At 33.6% G+C, this 22,907-nt stretch overlaps 1 protein-coding gene across 1 annotated transcript in view; it reads left to right on the forward strand.

Moving 5' to 3' along the window:
* The window catches only part of LOC123548336 (uncharacterized), a gene marked incomplete at its 5' end in the record, with an annotated part of 68,892 nt that extends 59,908 nt beyond the window's left edge, over positions 1–8,984 (forward strand). The window contains 4 exons of the mRNA XM_053546944.1: positions 2,726–2,896; positions 3,150–3,320; positions 3,681–3,845; positions 5,210–8,984. Coding sequence (XP_053402919.1) covers positions 2,726–2,896; positions 3,150–3,320; positions 3,681–3,845; positions 5,210–5,610 — 908 coding nt within the window. The remainder of the gene's footprint in view (positions 1–2,725; positions 2,897–3,149; positions 3,321–3,680; positions 3,846–5,209) is intronic.
* Positions 8,985–22,907: the final 13,923 nt, after the last annotated feature.

Genomic DNA, 22,907 nt, shown 5'->3' on the forward strand with positions numbered 1-22,907 from the left:
ATGCAGTAATGAAATTCTAAAATCTAGTTTGCCTTTTGTATGCATGTCTTGTAAATTTGTATTGCCATGAGAAGAAAGCAATAAAATATGATTAAACTTAAAGTTGTGGTCTGCTATCCTAAAAATGACACATATTTGCTTTTGTCCGAACAATAAACCCCAACTTCCGGTTTCGATCTGCAAAACTTGCCATATGGTGTGTATAAATATGAAACCGTATCATTTAATGCAGAATGTACTTTAGCAGTGAAAATGTGTGATTAAAGCACTCGTTCTACACGGATTTCCGCCAAAAAAGTTAGGAAAATTAGGACCTATGTAATTTGGACTTCTCTTGACTACACTATAGACGTACATTTTCGACCGAATAATTGACCTTATTCCTTTATTTAGAAACAATGTTTTGGAACAAGTATCGGGACAGTGCCATTTTCTGGACACCTTTTTAGGACTGTTTACACCAAATACTAGTAGAAAGTGACTACTGAGTGTTACATGTAAGGTAATCCAAAATGTTGTTTATGAAATATGGTATAATAAGTTATATAAGGATAAGGCAGTTCTGTTATTTGACTAAATTTTATAGTTTCGTTGTTGGTTGTATTGGGAAAAGATTTAGACCATTTTCATTGTGAATTTCCAGGCACTAATTCTATTCAGTGAGTAAATTGCCCACATACGCGTAATTGCTCAACGGCAATATTCATAGGAGCATTTTTAGAGGGTGCTATTTTTCAAAACAAATTATTTCTCTAGTATGTAACACAACATCTCATTTTTATCTTTGTTAGAAGACATGCTACTAAGTAGCTATTCATGGTGTTCATATCATTGAAATGTTCGAAACTGGAAAATTAGGTCTCAAGATTCAATTGTTTATATGAAATAAAGAAGGAACTGAATTAGTATAATGTAACCTATAATAACAATTTTATTTCGGCGTTATTCATGCAATCATTTAATCCGGATAATTTATATATTTGTTTCTCGTGAGTATGTAAAAACATTGTTTCACAAGACTGTATGTGAAGTGTTATGGTGATACTGCTCCGGTGTTCGGTCTTACTGGGTCATGAAGATAGCCCTGCACAGACGCAATATATGTAACTTGTTGAGGTACTACTTTTATTGAGGAAGAAAGAATCACATAGTAAGTTTTATTTGTGCTGATGACACAGGTTAGTATTAGTCACAGAAAATGCACGGTTGTCAATTTTTGCGCTGTGTATTCTTCTATTTCAATTTGAATTATCAAGTATTCATGTAAGTCGAAATTCGAGTTATAATGAGTTGACTTCCAGTACTTTCGTAGCTGTTTTTTACAACAAAGTCATTTTTAGTATGCAATGATCTGAAGAGTAAGATAAAGAGATGTGTAAAATACTTTATTCGCATGTTTCGATCTCAAATTTTTGTCCATTCATTTACTCTGAGAATTAGTACTTTTTTATGATCCCATTTTGAGGCCCTAGTAAATCAGTATTAACTTCACTATGTGGTGCAAGTTCTATTGTCGTATGCAATTGCAACCAAAAATTTATAAATGCAGTGTGATTTTCATCCATGTCAAATAATATCTGAGAAAATAATAAAGGAAAAGCATAGAATTTCGTCCGACTACAGTTTCCTTGCCAGTATACATTTTTTGGAATGTAGCTTGTGCGTACAAAATGATATAGGTCACTAAAGGGGATTTGGGATTTTTTGAAAATGATTTATCCCAACGTTTTTGTGGTATCTGTCATTGCACGTATAAATGCTTTAAAATAATGTGAAGACAGATATGATATATTGATGACACGGTCCTTCAAGTAGAGATTACTGTATAACTGGCAGGAAAGCAGGGAAATGTTTTGAGTTTCGTCACTAGTTGTAAAAACATCAGGAAAAGCCAGTTCCAAAATCATAGCATCCTCCTACAACCGCAACACCATGGCAGTTTATCTTTGATATGTACGATTAACATATATACTAAAATATGTCAAAAGACAACAGATACGAAACGAACAAGTAAAGCAATATAGTGGGCACCGCCTTAGAATGGTATATGCTACATTGTACGAATCTTGCCCAGCTCTTAACCCTCACCATGTTCCGAAGTCAAAGGCCAGTGTAAATAAATTTATCTTCCCCAGGATATTAATATAAGGCATGGTATTTAAAACACAAAGATTCTCATGTACATTTATATAAAACACAAGACTAAAGAGCTATAAATGCACGAATTTGATACATTTGAAAAAGACAAAACATCAATAGAAGCACCATCTAGGGCCCGTCGAAACAGGTCAGAAGTCAAAAGTCAAAGCAGCTCGGTCAAGGTATGCTAAAAGAACTGACTATTAATGAGTCTTCCATCTGTTCCGTCAGACACAAAGAAGAAAGCGTAGCGTCCGGCGGTATAAGGGTTGAAAGACATTTTATTTCTTTTTGTGCCATATTTCTTTTTGTTGATTCAAGGAGTATGATCAGTCTTTCAAAAATATTGGTTAACATACTGTCTACTTATATTATAAAAGGTGTTGAATCTTTTAGCGTAAACTTCAGGTATTGATAAATATAAAGATAGATTAACTAACAGTCAGCTTGCGATTCTTCAGACTTTGCTCTTTGTTTAATAATACCTGTTGATCGAGAAAATGTCTTGTTTCGCCGGGTTTTCTTATTTAGTTCTACACGAATGATGATTATACGTTTCATATATCTTATCTATTGCATATAAAAGTCGATGGAAATTGGGCAACATGGTCCCCCTGGTCAGCTTGTGACGTCACGTGTGAAAATGGCACCCAGTCTCGCATAAGGACATGTACTGACCCTGCACCAGCCAGTGGAGGACTTGACTGCAGTGGAACAAGCTCTGAAATAAAGACATGTTTAAAGGAACCTTGCCCAAGTATATTTCTTAGAATAAATTTAACATAAATTATCAAAAGTGAAGAAAATAAAGCCGCAGTTCGCCATATCGTCGCTATATAGTTCTAAGAAACTAAAGTGAAACGAATGTATTGTACCATATTTATGCCGTCCTAGAATGACTTAAACTATAAGGGATCAATCGACCAACATGTGTACACTTTGTGTACGTGTGAACATTGTTTCAGTATAAATAAAAGCGGGTTAGCATTATATGATATATACTATTCCAGTTCATGGAGGATGGACGAAATGGTCGGGATGGGAAGCATGTTCTGTAACTTGTGGTGTTGGTATAGAGAGACGTCACCGTAACTGCTCGAGCCCTGTTCCGGACAGGTTTGGGCACCATTGCTTCGGTGACACATTAGACGACAGGATATGTATGTCGGGTCCATGCGCAAGTAAGTTGTCCACAATTATACGTATTGTCTCATTCAGAGTTGATCGGTATGCGGTATGTGATTCTTGTCGTTGTTAATATATTTCGTCCTTAATAATCGAATTCATGTAAGTTTATTTCATGAATGATAAAGTCAAAGTCAGTATTTGCATGTAAGTAATTTCGTGTATTATAGAACAAGACCTCCCTATCGGGGTACAGCATAGCTTTAGATATTTTAATTCACTACACATTATTTAACAATATTTCGTGCAAAACAGTGTAGAATTTTTTTTAAAGTATTATGTATACTTATGAGGGAAGCTCTACTTTTTTTACTATACAGTAATTGTAAATACTAATTTATAAATGTTTTATCAAGATGGCGGCTGGACAGATTGGGGTCAGTGGACTACCTGTACATTGTCTTGTGGTGGCGGGATACAGTCGCGGTCACGCACATGTACAAATCCTCCTCCTTCACCTCACGGTGCATACTGCAAAGGAGATCTTTCACAAACTATTTCATGTAACAGCAATATCTGTAGTAAGTTAAAGAGAATTCCTATAGTTTTTTTCCTTTCATAGAATTTTTTCAAATTCACATATATGATAGGAAAATTTGTGCTGAAAACAATGAACAAATAAAAACAATGGGTCACCAGGCTTGTTTTTGTGAAAAATTGTTTTGAACACACCCACTGTTGCTGAAAGTGCCTGAGATTTTTCAACATTTTCATAATTTTCTGCTTTTTTATAAATACCAACCAAACACACATCAAGACAGCGCAATAAGGTTTATTCTTTTTACATATTTTATTATATACTTATTTGATTTCATATTTATAGTACTATATCCTTACAATAATGGGTACAAATGAAAAAAAAAATCTTGTTTCATATTCACTTTTGTGAACTTTTTTCAATGAAAAATACCCATAGTGAAGACTTTTTTGTTAATTTAAAAAAAAAAATCTGTTTCATAGATTTTTTTCCTGTTTTTCTTGCGTATAAATAATTGTATTGTGAGCATAAAAATGGCTAAAAATATATGGGTCACCAGGCTAAATTTTATGTTAAGACCGCTTCAATACAACACCTGTTCTGACGAAAAATGGCGCGAACCTGACCAAAATGATTACATGTATATCTGCCAGAAGTTAAAAAATAGTTTTAAAAAATTCTTAATTCTTTCTATAATTGAATACTAAATAATCTGAAAGGTGATATTGTCTTATCAGTACTAAGTCAATTGTCTTACATTATATGAACAATACTGTCTTTTTACTAAAATGCGATGCAAAAACACAACCAGAAAAGTGACAAGATACCTTCAGGCATGTCAATACAACATAAACCAGTATCAACATTTGATTTCTGATAAAACTTATCAAAAATGTTATTTCATTCCAGATTCCTCATATATAAGATTAACTGTCACATGTTTCAATAAAGGTTGACTTCACTTCAGTTTTCCATAGAAAGTGTCCGCTACGCAGAAAGATGCGCATAAAAAACTATAGGAATTCCCTTTAACACAAAAAACTAATCAAGATGGAATTTAAATGTGTAATTAACATTAGATGTAAAATGCTTACACTTCAATCGAATCGAGTTTATAACTAGGCTTGGTTGCATTCAGTGCGTTCGTTATAACTTTTTATAATCTGATTTAATCAGTAAATGATGATCCTACAGAAGTTCATATTTTGATCTTATATGTCGAAATTTAAAATATTCTGGCTTGAGCAAAGGTGATAAGGAAACATAATACTATATGAGTGTGCTTAATAGTAAATTGAGGACAAAATTAACAATACAAATGTCTTTTGTAGCCCAGTCCAAGGACCGTTATCTCGTTTTTCATTATTGCAATAACAAACTTTCATGCCTTCTTACCAATACTTTCAGCTCCGACCATTGTGTTTATGGCCCGAACATTGGTCGACTACAGTCCTTCCGTCGGTCAGGTCATGATATTTAGTGATGCAGTAGTAAATGAGGGAAACGCCTACAACTCGTCAACTGGAATCTTCACAGCACCTGTCGGAGGATCTTATTCATTTAGTACACAGTTCTGTTTACATGAAAATTATTTTCTATACTTTGCTATTACAGAAGGTGGAACCCCTTTTGCCACTGGCCAGGTACATGATCTTTCTGTTGATACATGCAATTCAGCTAGTGGAATTGCCGTACTTCAAGCTAATGCCAAAGTCTGGGTTAAATGTACGACTGTCACTGGAACAAATATTATCTATCAAGATAATGGATTTCATATTAATTCTTTCTCCGGATACCTCATTCGTTGATATGATCCAACAAAAGCAACGAAATTGACATAATTTTGGTAACTATAGAACATAAAGAAATTGTTGTAAAATTGTCTTTTATCAATAAGTGAACTACCCAAAACTTTAAACACCTCTGATGTAAAACAAAACTTTCATAATTGTGAACGCAAAATCAAACATTATGGAAGATGAGTTATCAGTTGTTCAATAAACATAATACCCATTAGTAGAACTGCACGTTTTAGGTGAAATATGAGCGGCTGAAATGTGATAGACTAAGTATATTTTCCCGTTCATGACCATGATCTCATAGCATACATAGGGGTAGTGTATAACATGTATGATGGCATTTTCTTCCCGTTCTGATCCCAGTGGCAAATACTATTAATAACAATGTAGATGTATAACCATGATAACTGATGAATGTTAACTGATATATGGTCAAATAGCATTTTTTTCCAGGGAACAACAGTATAATGAAGTATTTTATATTTGTCATGATTTTTCTTCATCATAACGAAATTAGCTGGTAGTTAATTCGAGACATTTGCGTGCGTTTTTGTAACTTTTAGCTATGTTTACATCAGATAGGTTTTATTAATAATAAATATATGTCATTTTAATACCTTCCACTCCAGGGCTTTTTAAGGGTTTTTGGGAAAAGACCGCTACAATTTGGAATTTTGTCGCGGTAGATTTTCAAGATGAAAGAGAAAGACCGCTTAAATGTGATGATTTAAAACTTTATTTTTCGGGTTTTACTTCAACGTTGATTTACATTTCTTGACTTGGTACTGGGTAAATATGTCACATAGCAGTGTAAGAAACAGCAAAGCTTGGAATAATTCTCGTTCAAAAATTTCAGCAAAATTAATTGAGGCCGGTCAGGAGACCGGAAGCACACCTGTTTTGTTTGGCCTTATATAAACAAGCTATAATTGTTGAAAGTGGAAATGATTTTGGCCGGCTTGATTTTCATGATAAAATGAAAAAATGTACACACACAAACAATTTCTAACGAAACTCTTAGTTGTGTTTTTGTCAAAATTTTAAACAATACCTGAAGTACCTTTTTTATATGTTTTTTCATTATTTGTTTTCAAGACCACATCCCGTTTTAAAAGTGTCACAAAAGCACAATGATATATTGAAAAAAATAAATGTAGGGCACACACACAAAAGAAGGTCTCTATGTACTTGTTTCTTATTAATCACATTCAGGTTGTAACCTTTTATTCAGGCATTTATAATTATTTAGTTAATAATGATATGTTCATTCAAGTACAATATTGTGTCAATTTGAAAAAAAAGGCAAGAAATGGCTGTTTTGTTTTGTATTTTTAAGGCTGTAAAACAGGTAGAGAACTAATATATTAGTACAGAAAAGTCAAATTCAGAAAAAAAGTGCAGCGAGAACAGGACTCGAACTTCGGGCCTTGGAGTACAATGTCGACAAAAAATGGCCAAATCTTTTTAAATCCGTAATTTTAGTTACTTTCTAAGTGTCTGCTTGTAACTGCTGTAATTCACAACAGGCAAAAGGACTTGATGATGCATTGAGCCAAGTCAATATATAGCTTGGATGTTTGTTCAATAAAATGCACCTATTGTGTTGTCATTAGTATACGATTAGTATACGTCCAAACATGGACGAAATTTGAAGCCATTTTGGTGCTTGTATTTTGCACTAAAACGGAGGACACAGGCAAGATAAGGTTCACTTAAGTAAGCGTTGGGATCTTGGTGTTGATATTAATACACTGTTTGCCGACGAAAAGGGTCAAATCTGTTCTAAATCTCAACTCTAATATTCATTCGTAATAAAATAGGCTCGCATTCTTGTTACTGCAGCTGTAGTTCAAAACGCTCATGACAGTTTTAGGATGCATTGAACCTCGTCAATGTCTTGCAAGGATTTGTTTGTTTGTTTGTTTGTTTTGGGTTTAACGCCGTTTTTCAACCCCAGCTTTTATTATATTTGACTGGCTTATCGTAGTAGGTTGTCCCCCTTGAAAATTATCCGATAATCAATATTAGTTTCCCTGCTGATATTACTTAGAGCAATAGATTGTATAGGAAATTTATTTTCAAAGATTAATTTCAAATATGTGTTCTGGTTTGTGAATATTTTACCAGATATGACAGTATACATCAATTTCTTCTCTTCAATTTGATGTAAAAATATTTATTCTAACTTAACATTTTCTTGCTTCCAGTTGTGTTTAAAAAGTATCACCATCACTTATATTGAACATATAGAGAAAATCACTAAATTTTTCAATTTCTTTTACTTTAGAGGCAAATAAATTATATTTTCCAAAGCATGACAATTTATTATCACATATATAGGTATTCGTGACTTTATAGACAATACAATAGTATAATTATAAGTGTAATAGGGTAAAGGCTTCTTGCTTCCATTTAACTTCAAAGTGTATCAAGAAATAAAAAACTTGTGGATTTCTTAAAGTTCTGGTGTAACTTAAACGATGTAACGATTTACGGAACTGCATATTGTACCAACAACTGACGTACGATTCAATATAGTCTTTTGAAATAATAACGTTCATAATTGTCTGATTATCAATAAATAGAAAAAAAAACAAAGAACAGAACAGAGCTTTGATTTTTGCACCAAACTGTTTATGAGAACAATGCGAATCAACATAAATTACAGTTTTTCCGTCTGAAAGCTAAAATCTTTGGAATATTGAAACATTCGACGACAGGAGAACAACTAGCCACCTTTACAGCTGAAGACTTTAGTTTACACGGATAAATTTGATCTCATGATTGCATTGTATAGTATGTTAAAACACGTATCTGAATGGCATATTTGATTTATGTACATCATTGATTATACAAGACTAAGTAACTTAATAGACACTATAGATAAGTAGACAGGGTGAATTAGAGCTTCTTTTTTAAAAGAAAAGAATGAGTTCCGATCTCAATGATACACGTACACCAATGCTATACGAAAAATCAGAAACTTGATTCTTAATTTATTTAATAGATTCTTTCTTTCCTTGATTTCTATGGAAAACCAAGGATCAAAGCCAGTTAATAAAACATGTGTGTGTTCGTGTTTTATTAACATGTATATTTTCTAAGTTTTAGTTAAATTGCTCGTTTCATTTCTGATTTTTTTGGGGTTTTTTGCCATTGCCTGTCAAATACATTATTGTTTAGTTTATTACTTTATTTTATCATATTTTAAAGAGTAAAAGAGTAAACTTCTAGGCATGAAAGTTAAACAAAAGTACCGTTATATGGACAAAAACATTCAAATAAAATCGGAATACAAGTATCTTCACACAAGTTTCGTTTTTCTCGAGGAAAAACTGTTATACATGTTTTTGTGGGAAATCTCGTTTATGAAATAATTCTCGGATTTCAATATTTGGCGACATTCAAAGTTTCAACAGAAAAGAAAAGAAATTGTTCAATCTTTTCATTTTCTGTTACATGACAACACAAATTTCGCAATATCATAAGCTAACAGTAATGTTGTTTTTTTTTACAGAAATATTTTATATCTTTACAAGAATAATATTTCTATATGAATCTATAAACAACATGATTTATAAAAACTGGCTACATGTTTTGTAGCTTTCTATGGAGTAACATGCGACCTTAATTTTTATGTAAAATTTTTTTTTTTACAAAACAAAGCAAAATTTTAGATCAATGCAAAATCCATGACAAAGAATTATTGACTTGGGTCATGAATGACACGACTTTAGCCAGTGTAAGGGAGACAATCCAATATGAAGCGAATTGCTTTATAACAGTCAATAATTAAGGGAGAGAATTCTTGAAAATTCTCGTTAAAAGCTGACCATGAATACTCCGCAAGTAACTGCCAACTTCCCCACATGAATCAGAGGTGGAGGACGAATATTTTCAGATACAATGTCTTTTATGAAATCGGCACGGAGAACATATGCCTCGCCCAGGGCTCGGACTCACAACCCCGAGATCCGTAGATCTGCGCTCTTCCTATTGAGCTAAGCGGGCGGGCTATCTTGCAAGGATGTTTGCATATATTGCATACAGTTTTGCATCGTATTTTATTTCCGATAGATTTTCAACGTGCCGGTGGGTCCAAAAAGGTCTCATTACAAAATCTGAACATATTTTTGTAATCAGTATTTGCTGTATTCTGTACTGAAACAGTATTTGATTTACATGAAATAAATGATAAACTCTACCTACCAATCTACAGCGGGGCTATTTTTCCAGCGGGGTATTAAGTCCAACAGGCGTGTGGATAGCCGGTTATCCAGTGTGGAATATTTAATCAGTAAATAGTAAATGTTACAGAACCGACGGAATTGCAATATGCCGGCGCCGTCTAAAAAAAGCCTCATTACAAAATTTCTATTTTTATTAGTTTAGTTACTGTTGTATTCTGAACCGAAACGGTAGATTCGAGCCAATTGTCATCATTTTGGTCTAGATGAGATATACTGTGAATTTTTTTGTGGGAATAAAGCATTATATGTCGACGAAAAATGGTCTAGTCTCTTTAAACACGTATTTTGGTCATTTTTCATTTGTCGTATAATGTATTCGCATCCTCGTTAGTGTTGGTATTAGACATTGTCGGCTTAAGTTGATGTGGACAATGAACTGTGAATGTGCTGTAAATCCTGGGGGTCTTCTCAAGACATACTTTTATTTCATTAACTGTTACAGTAGCTCACCTTTTTCATGACAGAACGTCATTCAAGTATTGTATAAACAGACTGAATGAAACTGAGTCTTGGTTATGTTCTATGCTTTTTTAGGAAGTAATTAAATTTGGGACAATTTAAATGAATGTTAGTATAGGAATGTTCTCATAAGACATTAGAAGAGTTACTTTAACCAAGCATGAGTAAAGTGTTTTATCAAGAGCTCTCAAAAAATATACATATACTTCGAATAAGATTTATTTTGAAAAAGACAGTAATTCTACAAAAGTTCCATAAACTATGTTTCCCATTTCAATTGATACATTTTTTCTGCCTTCGTTATATGTACGTCCGTCTGTCCGTCTTCATATAGTCTGATCTAGCTTCTCAAAATGCTCTGCTAGGATTTGAACGGAACTTCACAGAAATGATATTATGAAGCCTTGTTGTGCGTATCCTCGATTTTTTGTGAGTTAGGGTCCCTTAAAAGTAGTTTTTGAATGAATCCGAACTGCTTCATAAATAGCAGGATTTGAAAACAATGTCATAGTAATAATCCGTACAAATTCTAGCTGAACATGTATTACAAGGTTCATATTTAAATGATCTTGTACTGAGTAATGGCCCTTTGATTATCATACATAAAGTCTATGAAGAGATTTTTTCAGTAATTCACCTCCAAATTTCATTGAAGCCTAAGGGATTTATTGAAATAAGATGCACATATCGTTGGTACATACTGCTCGAAATATTTTTCCGGAATTATGTCCATTATTCATCTTACTGAAAAAAAATTGTTCGGACTACTTCTCCTAGTATACTGTTTGTGTGATTTGACTGAAACGTCTTAGGAATGATAGTTGCGGGTCTATATTATTCATAAGTTATGGACTGTACGTTGAATGATTTGACGAATTAATTGTATTTCATTATAAGAGATAGAAATTATGTAGACCGGTCCTTTTTCATTATTTTGGAAACGCCATCAACACCAGTGGAGTTAGGAAAATGCTCTTGAAAATTGTTTTATTTGAGAAAATTTGCAAATAAACAAAATCTGTGTAAAGATATTTTTGTGTAAAATATTAATGGACTGCTTTTCAGTAATTGTTCAATAGTATGGCTGTTGTTTTAATGACCAAAATATACATACAAATTAGCCAAACTATTTTAAACCGGCAAAATTCCTAAAAGGTAAACACTAGTTAAATTCAGAATGGGGAACATACTTGCTTTGCTTTGGGGTTACCTCCTTTTACCGGAGGTAGATTTATAGAGAAAAAAAAGCCCTGTTAGAATTTCTGTCAACGCTTCATTTCAAAATTCTAGTCCAGATTTCAATGATAGTAGTAAGTGCTTGGTATAAAGCCTTGTTGAGCATATCATTGGCACGTACGCTCGAAATATTGTTTGCGGAGTTATTACTTTTAAGGACTATGCTATTTTGACAATGCAAAATTCCTATGTAAAACTGAGAATGTCGTAACAACACGAGAAATGCACGGGGATCAAAGAGAAACTAATGATAATGAAAAAATGTATCTCCGAGTAAATTATAAAGTATCAGTGACACTCAAAGCATGTCCCAACAGTGTACTAGAAGAAAATGCATAGAAATTTTCGGTGCAAGTATTTGGTACCACAAGTCTCTCATATTTATATAATATATATATTCATCAATCAGGGATATGTCAGTGTAAATGAGCTGAGCGTTAGTTTTCTAAGAAATCGTCGTTAAACTGTGTTACACAAATCACACGTGCACCGCTTTTTTACAAAAATATGTCAGCCATGTTTTCTTCAGTGAACGAAATAAAAGGAGTATTTTACCTTAGGTTTCATTATTGTATAGTACGATTCACTTTCTAATCTAAATAAAGCATCACTTTTTTTTATAACATTCCACTGTCCGATCTTTCTGATCACTTAACGATCACTTACAATTACAAAATAAAATCAACGTGTCATCAAAATTATCACATTACACGGCTTCATGGACATCACGCCCTACTAACATTAAATTTGTAATCATGCGCCAACCAAACAAATGATGAAAGATCGGGACTTTTTCAAAGATATGTTTTATTTCCTGTAATTTTCTGATATTCTAACCTTTAAACAACCGAATTGTATGCACAGAAATAACGAAGAATTTATGGAATATAGCTTTTAGTTTAAATTTTGGACCTATCTTTTTCCAGCCCAACAACAGACATGTATATGTCACAAACACGGCTTGTCCTCGAAATCAGTGTCAAAGGTTACTAGAACATAAATACAATAAATAAACAATCGCTTACTATGTTCTTGCAAGTCCCGTTAGATGAAACGGCCCGTGTTTATACATTCATATATATTCCGTATCGGGAACATTGACAATCACACAGTTCGATCTTTACCACGAACATGAAAACAGTTACTTTTATTCCTTTGTTTACATTTCAAACAAGACGATTCACATATACGTTTAAGAACGTAAATTCCGTGCTTTCCGACCCTCATGGTGTGTAAACTTTTGTAATTAAAAATATGGTGTATTCGGCCAACCATTTGTAATTTCTGACGGTAATATCATTAAGAGTATCATTTATGTTCACGAAATTTAATTGAATATTTAAGTTTTATACTAGCAAAAGAAAAGCGTGATATACATGGTCGCTGGCTTTGAATTCCTCGCCCATCACCGACGTGGGATCGAAACCTCACTTGAGGTGTAAAACTTTTCACGTAAGGAAGACATCAAGCTAGGTACTAGTCTGAGCTCCAAAAAAATGTCTGGAGGGGCACCTGGAGTCTTTCTCCACCAACAAAACCTGGGAAAAGTTCATTGTGTCGTTTCGGTGTTACTCTCAAGCAAACAAAATAAACATTGTTCCCGCTTTGGTTTGTTTGTTTGTTTATATTTTTATATTTATATATGCAAAAAGAGTATTTGTTTGTTTCAGTGTAACGTCAAAACATGATATTACAATTATATATCAACAGTGAACGCCACATGCATTATATTTTCACGAGGGGTTAATGCCTTGATCTTACATGTAAAACGAACATATTCCTAGTGTATAAAAGGTAAAGGTAAATATATATGTATATGTGTATGTACTCGCGGAATTAAATGTTAAGTGTAAAAAATATGTATTCACAGTGCAAATCATCCATGCTAAATAATACGTACGATATGTTTGCTTTCTCACTGTCTAACCTGTCCGAAATGGTCTATGCGATTTTTATCATAAGAGTTCTAGTTTAATTTTCATCTTAAATTAAAGCAAACGTGTTCAATATAATTTTAAACTAAAGCTTTGAAGTTTAGTAGGTCAAGAGTATTTTTTATTACCTTCTGTAACTAGTAATTGTCTATTGTAAAAATGCTTTTTTAACCAAAGTGGAAGATATCAGGTACTTGAAAATGCAGCTTTCTAAAAGGTCAGTTTGAATTCTCGATGTCATTTGTCAGACATACCTTGTAAAAATAATATTATTACAAAATTAATACTGCTATTTCTTTTGTTGCACTTTGCGGACTTATGATAAAGTTATATATATATTTATCTGAGCAGTACAATCCGTGTAAATGAGCACTACGAAAGCGCTCGGACACCATACCTATAGTTCGGACTTCTTTAATGTGTAAAGGCATGTGCACAAAAATGACAAATTTTGCCATCACCTGGTAAATTGTAATGTGTTTTTAGAAAAGTAATAAAAGGAAATAGAAAAATAGCTCTCAGCTCATTTACACGGATAGTTCAGCTTTATTATGTATGTTATAGTTTTTCGCAGTTATGCATGATTACATAGAATACTTGCACCGAAAATTGTGACACAACCATACTGATAACTTTTCCCACTTTAGTCTTTTAATTAAAGTAAGAGACCAGCACTTCATGGTTTTAATGTTTTGTCACATTGGAATAACGTTTGTCTTACAGTAACTTCGAAATTCCTCAGAAATAATATCATGTACCCCACCCACCTAATTCATAATTTCGAAATAGCATAGTCCTTAAAATCATTTTCTAATAAAATGAGTTTCAACCTAGGTACGGGTCATGTCGCTTAACAATTTTTCACCGATGTATGGTCCTTGATTTTTACACTAAAGTTCACATAACATCGTTAAAAACTGTCACATAATGCCGTAAATAAATTTCATAGTATTCAGTTACAAAGTTTACATTATTTATTTTACATCATTTTTTAGAAACTTAATGTAAGTGTAAATTGTCATTTTATACGTTTCATTCCGCTATTGTGAAAAGGTAAATAGTTATACATAATCATTTTTGCATAAAAGAAATGCTCTGATCTTTCTAAAAATCATATTCTATAATATAAAGAATCATCATCAGACTATATATAAAGATTACAGCGTCAAGAATAGTAAATATAGGCAAGTTGGCGAGCTAAGCGAGCCGAAAAAAAAAAGAATGGACATTCAATAGTATTCTGATATAATGAAAAATGAAAGCTTTGCCGAAAAGGGAGTGCGATCGCACCCGTTGCACCCCTTCCTCCCCCTCCGGCTACGCCCTTGCAGTATATGTTTCTTTGTTGTAAGTTAACATTAACTTCCCCGTTTTATTTTCTCAGCAAGGGAGAAAAGTCGCTTTTGAAATATCTCTCCAGCATGATTATAGATTGACGAGCTCCGAAATGTATAAGAGACTGTCGAGAAAATAATGTAAAAAAGAGGATAATTTGTTTAGGATTGCGCACTTTAAGCACATGAAAATAAAATACACGGCTTCTACCAGTTTCATTGACTAGGGATACTATTGTGATAGTTTAAAAATCTCTACACTAGCTTAAAGTGAACTTCAGATGATCATCAAACTGTAATTACATGGTCTCCGATCAGTCTAATTTCAGTATGCACAGTTAATGGGTGTGACTGACTTGTCACTGTGTTAAAGCAACTTACAAATAGTTTGCTCGTTACATTTTAACATTTTCCATGAAACATCAGCAACAATTACTTGCTTTGAACAGGTTAACTTGTACCGGTAAACAATTCAGGAACTTTAGTTAGGCAAACAGCCTGCCGTTACATAACATAAATACTGTAAAAAACGGCGCATACCAAAACAAACCAATACATGAATAAATGTGTTTTGGAACGCTCCCTAGTCAGTCCACATTCGATGTTCATAGTCAGACTTCACATAAACCGACAATGTCTAATAGTTTGCGGGTGGACTTATGACTTTATATGTAATTGCTTTCTGCCTCTTCTGTCTCTTCTACCGTACGACATTTATAGGTTATTAGATTTGTATCGAGAAATATGCACGAGTTCTGCAGAGGAAATATTGCGCGACTTTAGGATCGCAATATTATCCAGCAAAGGAACGAGTGCATATTTCTCGATGCAAATCTAATAATCTTTTTATTATTTGTACATATACTAGACTTAATATTATCAATATTCTTCGTTGTCTGGAGAATTGACAGTCCTGCGCGTTTCGCAGTATAGCGCAGAACGAATGTCTTAACATTAAGTAGCGCAAATATTTGCGGGAAAGAATATTTGGCGCGTATCAGTCATGCAGTTTAGTCATGTGATATTTGGCGGGTATTTGATGGATTAGCGGGTGTTATTTAGTTCTAGAAAATGGAGGAAGGCAGGGTGGCAGCTATAGTTCAAGAAAGGATCAGTTGAACAATGGAGAATTGCTAAAGGAAATTGAGTCACTCATAAAATATCAGATAAGTGAAAACAAAACAAATTAAATTAGAGAAACACCTATAGTTAAACGAAAATCTAACGAAGAACAATTCAAACAGAATGAGAAAGTTATTTGCAAACTCCAAGAAGCAGAATCAAGCCTTGAATCAAGCAATATTGCAAGCGTGAAAGGTTCAATTATCGATGGTAAATTTACGTGTCATTTTATTCAAAATTATGTAACGACCGAAAGTCACTAGGTCAGTTTATAAAAGCAGTATACTAGTATAGCGGATAGAGATATCGATAAACAAGTGAACGTATTTTCATTGTGTCGTTTTAGTTATTATATAATTATTTAAGCGTTAACGCTTAGCCTTACGTTTTGAGAAAAAAAAAACAGGAAACGGCACGAAATCATATGTAAAAAGAGTTGTTTCACATGAAAATTGAACATCATGTGAAATATGTATATTACTCTACGATACAAGTGTCAATATACTGATAAAAACACTGAATTCCAGAAAATATATTATCAATATTCTTCGTTGTCTGGAGAATTGACAGTCCTGCGCGTTTCGCAGTATAGCGCAGAACGAATGTCTTAACATTAAGTAGCGCAAATATTTGCGGGAAAAAATATTTGGCGCGAATCAGTCATGCAGTTTAGTCATGTGATATTTGGCGGGTATTTGATGGATTAGCGGGTGTTATTTAGTTCTAGAAAATGGAGGAAGGCAGGGTGGCAGCTATAGTTCAAGAAAGGATCAGTTGAACAATGGAGAATTGCTAAAGGAAATTGAGTCACTCATAAAATATCAGATAAGTGAAAACAAAACAAATTAAATTAGAGAAACACCTATAGTTAAACGAATATCTAACGAAGAACAATTCAAACTGAATGAGAAAGTTATTTGCAAACTCCAAGAAGCAGAATCAAGCCTTGAATCAAGCAATATTGCAAGCGTGAAAGGTTCAATTATCGATGGTAAATTTACGTGTCATTTTATTCAAAATTATGTAACGACCGAAAGTCACTAGGTCAGTTTATAAAAGCAGTATACTAGTATAGCGGATAGAGATATCGATAAACAAGTGAACGTATTTTCATTGTGTCGTTTTAGTTATTATATAATTATTTAAGCGTTAACGCTTAGCCTTACGTTTTGAGAAAAAAAAACAGGAAACGGCACGAAATCATATGTAAAAAGAGTTGTTTCACATGAAAATTGAACATCATGTGAAATATGTATATTACTCTACGATACAAGTGTCAATATACTGATAAAAACACTGAATTCCAGAAAAGGACTGCATAAATGGCGATACTTCCGGACAGTTAAACGCCTTTAAAAACTCACCATTTTCAAAGAACTGTTAAATATGTCCGTTTTGATGCATTTGCAATAATGTATGAATATTGAAATTTCACATAACTAGGTGGAACACAGTTTTCAGAAATTTGTTTATTTTTATTTCTCTACAAATGGCATTCATTTTCAAAGGGGACAACGTTTTCATTTCAGAATATTTCAATCATTCCGTCGTACGGGACAGTACGGCAGAATATGTAATAGTCAGGTAAAATATTCGTAAGGATGTTCGTGTATCAAATATTTCTGGGTTTTGATGATGTACCCCTAAACCTTAAAGCATTTTTGAAAGTATGGATGGTGTTTTGGTCTGTAATAGAAGCTGGTAAACTGTTACAATCCCGTATTGCAGAGTGTAAGAAAGATGTTCTAGAGAATTCTTTTCTACACGGTATCAACAGTAACTTTTAAGGGTGTCTTACCTATGATCAACCCGGGGAGAAATTGAATTGCATAAGTAGTTGGGTACTAGTTTATTTTCCATTTTAAATAGAAGGGAAAGTATATGTTTTCTACGTCCCTTAACTAAAGGCTCAATGCTAGATTCTTTGTAAAGTTTATCTAACATATAGGTCAGAATCTACATGTTATGTCATTTTTCTAGAGGAGGTGAGAATCTCAGTTTTGGAAGGATTAAAAGTAACCAGCCAAGTGTTGGACCATTTCAGAACTGTTTCGAGATCTTGATTTAAAGTTGCTCCCGACGTAGCAGGACCATCGACAATAATGAATATACTAGTGTCGTCGGCGAACAACCTCACATTTGAACGTAAATTGAGAATAATGTCATTTATGTACACAAGAAATAAAGCAGGTCTGAGGATAGAGCCCCGAGGGACACCAGCATTGGTGGATGACCAATCAGACGAAGAATTCGCAAAAAGCACTCTTTGCCTTCGAGTAAGATACGATTTGAACCACTGAAGTAAGTTATCACAGATACCAATTGCGGACAACTTAAAAAGTAGACCTTCGTGCCATACTCGGTAAAAGGTTAAGGGGATGTCGGAAAATACTTCTTTACCGTCATTCATAATTGTCATTGTAGACATACACAAACTGATGAATTATGAAATGTTATTTGTGTAAGAAAATTGAAAAAAATATTTGTGTATACATCATTCCTTAAGCTTCCCAGCACAGCTAAGAAGAGATATTGGTCGGTAGTTTTGAGGGTCGGGTGGATTAGACTTTTTGTAAATTGGAGTAATATTTGTCATCTTCCAGACTGAGAGAAGGTACAGTTTGGTAATTAGTTTATTAAAGAACGTAGCTAGTGGTGCAGCTAGGACGGAAGAGCCTTCTTAAAGCTAATTGGACTGACCATGTCCGGACCTCGGGGTTCGGATGGATTAATAGAAGATATTGCATCTATAACGTCTTGATGATTTGAATAGATAGAAGAATAAATGATGGTTGTTCCGGATTAGCAGGTAGTGAACGATTGATGTCGTTAATGTTTGATTGTTCAAAGAAAAAGGAATTAAGAATATTGACTTTGTCTGTGTCATCAGACGTTGTCCTACCATTGTAAGACAATACAGGTAAAACAGTTGACTTGGATTTATTGGCAATTTTCTTAGAAAGTTTAAAACCATGTTTTAGTATCAAAATTTTCTTGATTAATTTTGTCAATGATCTTATTTTTAAAGTCGCTTTAGGCTTTTCTTAGTTCTCGTATGTTTCGTTTCGTTTTTGTTTGAATTTGTTTCAGGCTGATTCGCTTGTACACAACTTTGCGTTTCTGAAAAGTCTGTTTCTTTGTCTGATTAGTTTTCGAATTCCGGAATGAAACCATGGTATATCTGCTGGACGAATAATGACAATTTTAGAAGGAATTGTTTTAGACGCATCATTAAGTATAGTGTTGCTACAGAATCTAAGTCATCGGTATTTAACAGGGTGTCCCATTTGACTTGATCAAGTTTTCCTTGATAAGCATCAAAGTCGGCTTGGTCGTATATACATACCTTATATGTATATATATACTACTTTGAGCATAATACTGAGACCAGAATCTATTACATTTGTAAAGGAAGTAGACATCTCTGAGGAGGAAGTTGTGTCAAAGTCAGAAGGACCTGGATTCGGATGAATGTCGCCAGCAGTTAGCAAGAGAATGTAAAGGAAATGCAGTGAAATACTATACAGGATCGATGTGACAAACTGGAATAGAAACATGCAGTTATCAGTAGAGTGAGCTCGAATCTGGCCGTTCTGTTTCACATACAGTTGTCACATCAACTGTGTGTATTAAATTTAATTGTTAAATGTTACGATTTGATAAACTCGTTAGCATATAACTGTGTGTTGGCTCAGGTAGGTACACTGGGCTGGGCTAACTAGTTGAATACAGCAGTTTTAAGACACCAACTCCTAGCTTTCTGTAAGGATTTTTATTAGTGCCAATTCCATTTTGAATCTTAAAGTACTTAATATGTGCATGAAAAGGAAACAATATTTCTAGCAGATATCAATCATTAAGGTTTTGTGACAATTTTTTTAAGCTTTATACCAATAGTATCGAATATTTTATGGCATTTAAACGCATATAATTTCCTAAAAAATGTAGCATCGAGGCATAATTTAGTGGTTTTAGTCGCAATTACAATCTAAATTTAGCAGCTACTGACAACCAACTTTGTAATTAGATAACTTTAGGCGCATGCTACCTGCATATTGAAATAAACATCACAGCAATATATCGACATAGTTCAACGCATCTTAAAGTCGTGAATACCATGTGAATAGACATTGTCGGTTTATGTGAAGTCTGACTGTGAATATCGAATGTGGACTGACTAGGGAGCGTTTCAAAACACATTTATTCATGTATTGGTTTGTTTTGGTATGCGCCGTTTTTTTTTACAGTATTTATGTTATGTAACGGCAGGCTGTTTGCCTAACTAAAGTTCCTGAATTGTTTACCGGTACAAGTTAACCTGTTCAAAGCAAGTAACTGTTGCTGATGTTTCATGGAAAATGTTAAAATGTAACGAGCAAACTATTTGTAAGTTGCTTTAACACAGTGACAAGTCAGTCACACCCATTAACTGTGCATACTGAAATTAGACTGATCGGAGACCATGTAATTACAGTTTGATGATCATCTGAAGTTCACTTTAAGCTAGTGTAGAGATTTTTAAACTATCACAATAGTATCCCTAGTCAATGAAACTGGTAGAAACCGTGTATTTTATTTTCATGTGCTTAAAGTGCGCAATCCTAAACAAATTATCCTCTTTTTTACATTATTTTCTCGACAGTCTCTTATACATTTCGGAGCTCGTCAATCTATAATCATGCTGGAGAGATATTTCAAAAGCGACTTTTCTCCCTTGCTGAGAAAATAAAACGGGGAAGTTAATGTTAACTTACAACAAAGAAACATATACTGCAAGGGCGTAGCCGGAGGGGGAGGAAGGGGTGCAACGGGTGCGATCGCACTCCCTTTTCGGCAAAGCTTTCATTTTTCATTATATCAGAATACTATTGAATGTCCATTCTTTTTTTTTTCGGCTCGCTTAGCTCGCCAACTTGCCTATATTTACTATTCTTGACGCTGTAATCTTTATATATAGTCTGATGATGATTCTTTATATTATAGAATATGATTTTTAGAAAGATCAGAGCATTTCTTTTATGCAAAAATGATTATGTATAACTATTTACCTTTTCACAATAGCGGAATGAAACGTATAAAATGACAATTTACACTTACATTAAGTTTCTAAAAAATGATGTAAAATAAATAATGTAAACTTTGTAACTGAATACTATGAAATTTATTTACGGCATTATGTGACAGTTTTTAACGATGTTATGTGAACTTTAGTGTAAAAATCAAGGACCATACATCAGTGAAAAATTGTTAAGCGACATGACCCGTACCTAGGTTGAAACTCATTTTATTAGAAAATGATTTTAAGGACTATGCTATTTCGAAATTATGAATTAGGTGGGTGGGGTACATGATATTATTTCTGAGGAATTTCGAAGTTACTGTAAGACAAACGTTATTCCAATGTGACAAAACATTAAAACCATGAAGTGCTGGTCTCTTACTTTAATTAAAAGACTAAAGTGGGAAAAGTTATCAGTATGGTTGTGTCACAATTTTCGGTGCAAGTATTCTATGTAATCATGCATAACTGCGAAAAACTATAACATACATAATAAAGCTGAACTATCCGTGTAAATGAGCTGAGAGCTATTTTTCTATTTCCGTTTATTACTTTTCTAAAAAACACATTACAATTTACCAGGTGATGGCTAAATTTGTCATTTTTGTCCACATGTCTTTACACATTAAAGAAGTCCGAACTATAGGTATGGTGTGCGAGAAGGGCCTGAGCGCTTACGTAGTGCTCATTTACACGGATTGTACTGCTCAGATAAATATATATATAACTTTATCATAAGTCCGCAAAGTGCAACAAAAGAAATAGCAGTATTAATTTTGTAATAATATTATTTTTACAAGGTATGTCTAACAAATGACATCGAGAATTCAAACTGACCTTTTAGAAAGCTGCATTTTCAAGTACCTGATATCTTCCACTTTGGTTAAAAAAGCATTTTTACAATAGATAATTATTAACTACAGAAGGTAATAAAAAATACTCTTGACCTAGAGAATGCTACAACCTACTAAACTTCAAAGCTTAAGTTTAAAATTATATTGAACACGTTTGCTTTAATTTAAGATGAAAATTAAACTAGAACTCTTATGATAAAAATCGCATAGACCATTTCAGACAGGTTAGACAGTGAGAAAGCAAACATATCGTACGTATTATTTAGCATGGATGATTTGCACTGTGAATACATATTTTTTACACTTAACATTTAATTCCGCGAGTACATACACATATACATATATATTTACCTTTACCTTTTATACACTAGGAATATGTTCGTTTTACATGTAAGATCAAGGCATTAACCCCTCGTGAAAATATAATGCTTGTGGCATTCACTGTTGATATATAATTGTAATATCATGTTTTGACGTTACACTGAAACAAACAAATACCCTTTTAGCATATTCATTTATATAAAAATATAAACAAACAAACAAACCAAAGCGGGAACAATGTTTGTTTTGTTTGCTTGAGAGTAACACCGAAACGACACAATGAACTTTTCCCAGGTTTTGTTGGTAGAGAAAGACTCCAGGTGCCCCTCCAGACATTTTTTTGGAGCTCAGACTAGTACCTAGCTGGATGGCTTCCTTACGTGAAAAGTTTTACACCTCAAGTGAGGTTTCGATCCCACGTCGGTGATGGGCGAGGAATTCAAAGCCAGCGACCATGTATATCACGCTTTTCTTTTGCTAGTATAAAACTTAAATATTCAATTAAATTTCGTGAACATAAATGATACTCTTAATGATATTTACCGTCAGAAATTACAAATGGTTGGCCGAATACACCATACTTTTAATTACAAAAGTTTACACACCATGAGGGTCGGAAAGCACGGAATTTACGTTCTTAAACGTATATGTGAATCGTCTTGTTTGAAATGTAAACAAAGGAATAAAAGTAACTGTTTTCATGTTCGTGGTAAAGATCGAACTGTGTGATTGTCAAT

The sequence above is a fragment of the Mercenaria mercenaria genome, chromosome 6 (assembly GCF_021730395.1).
Source record: "Mercenaria mercenaria strain notata chromosome 6, MADL_Memer_1, whole genome shotgun sequence".
NCBI lineage: Eukaryota > Metazoa > Mollusca > Bivalvia > Venerida > Veneridae > Mercenaria > Mercenaria mercenaria.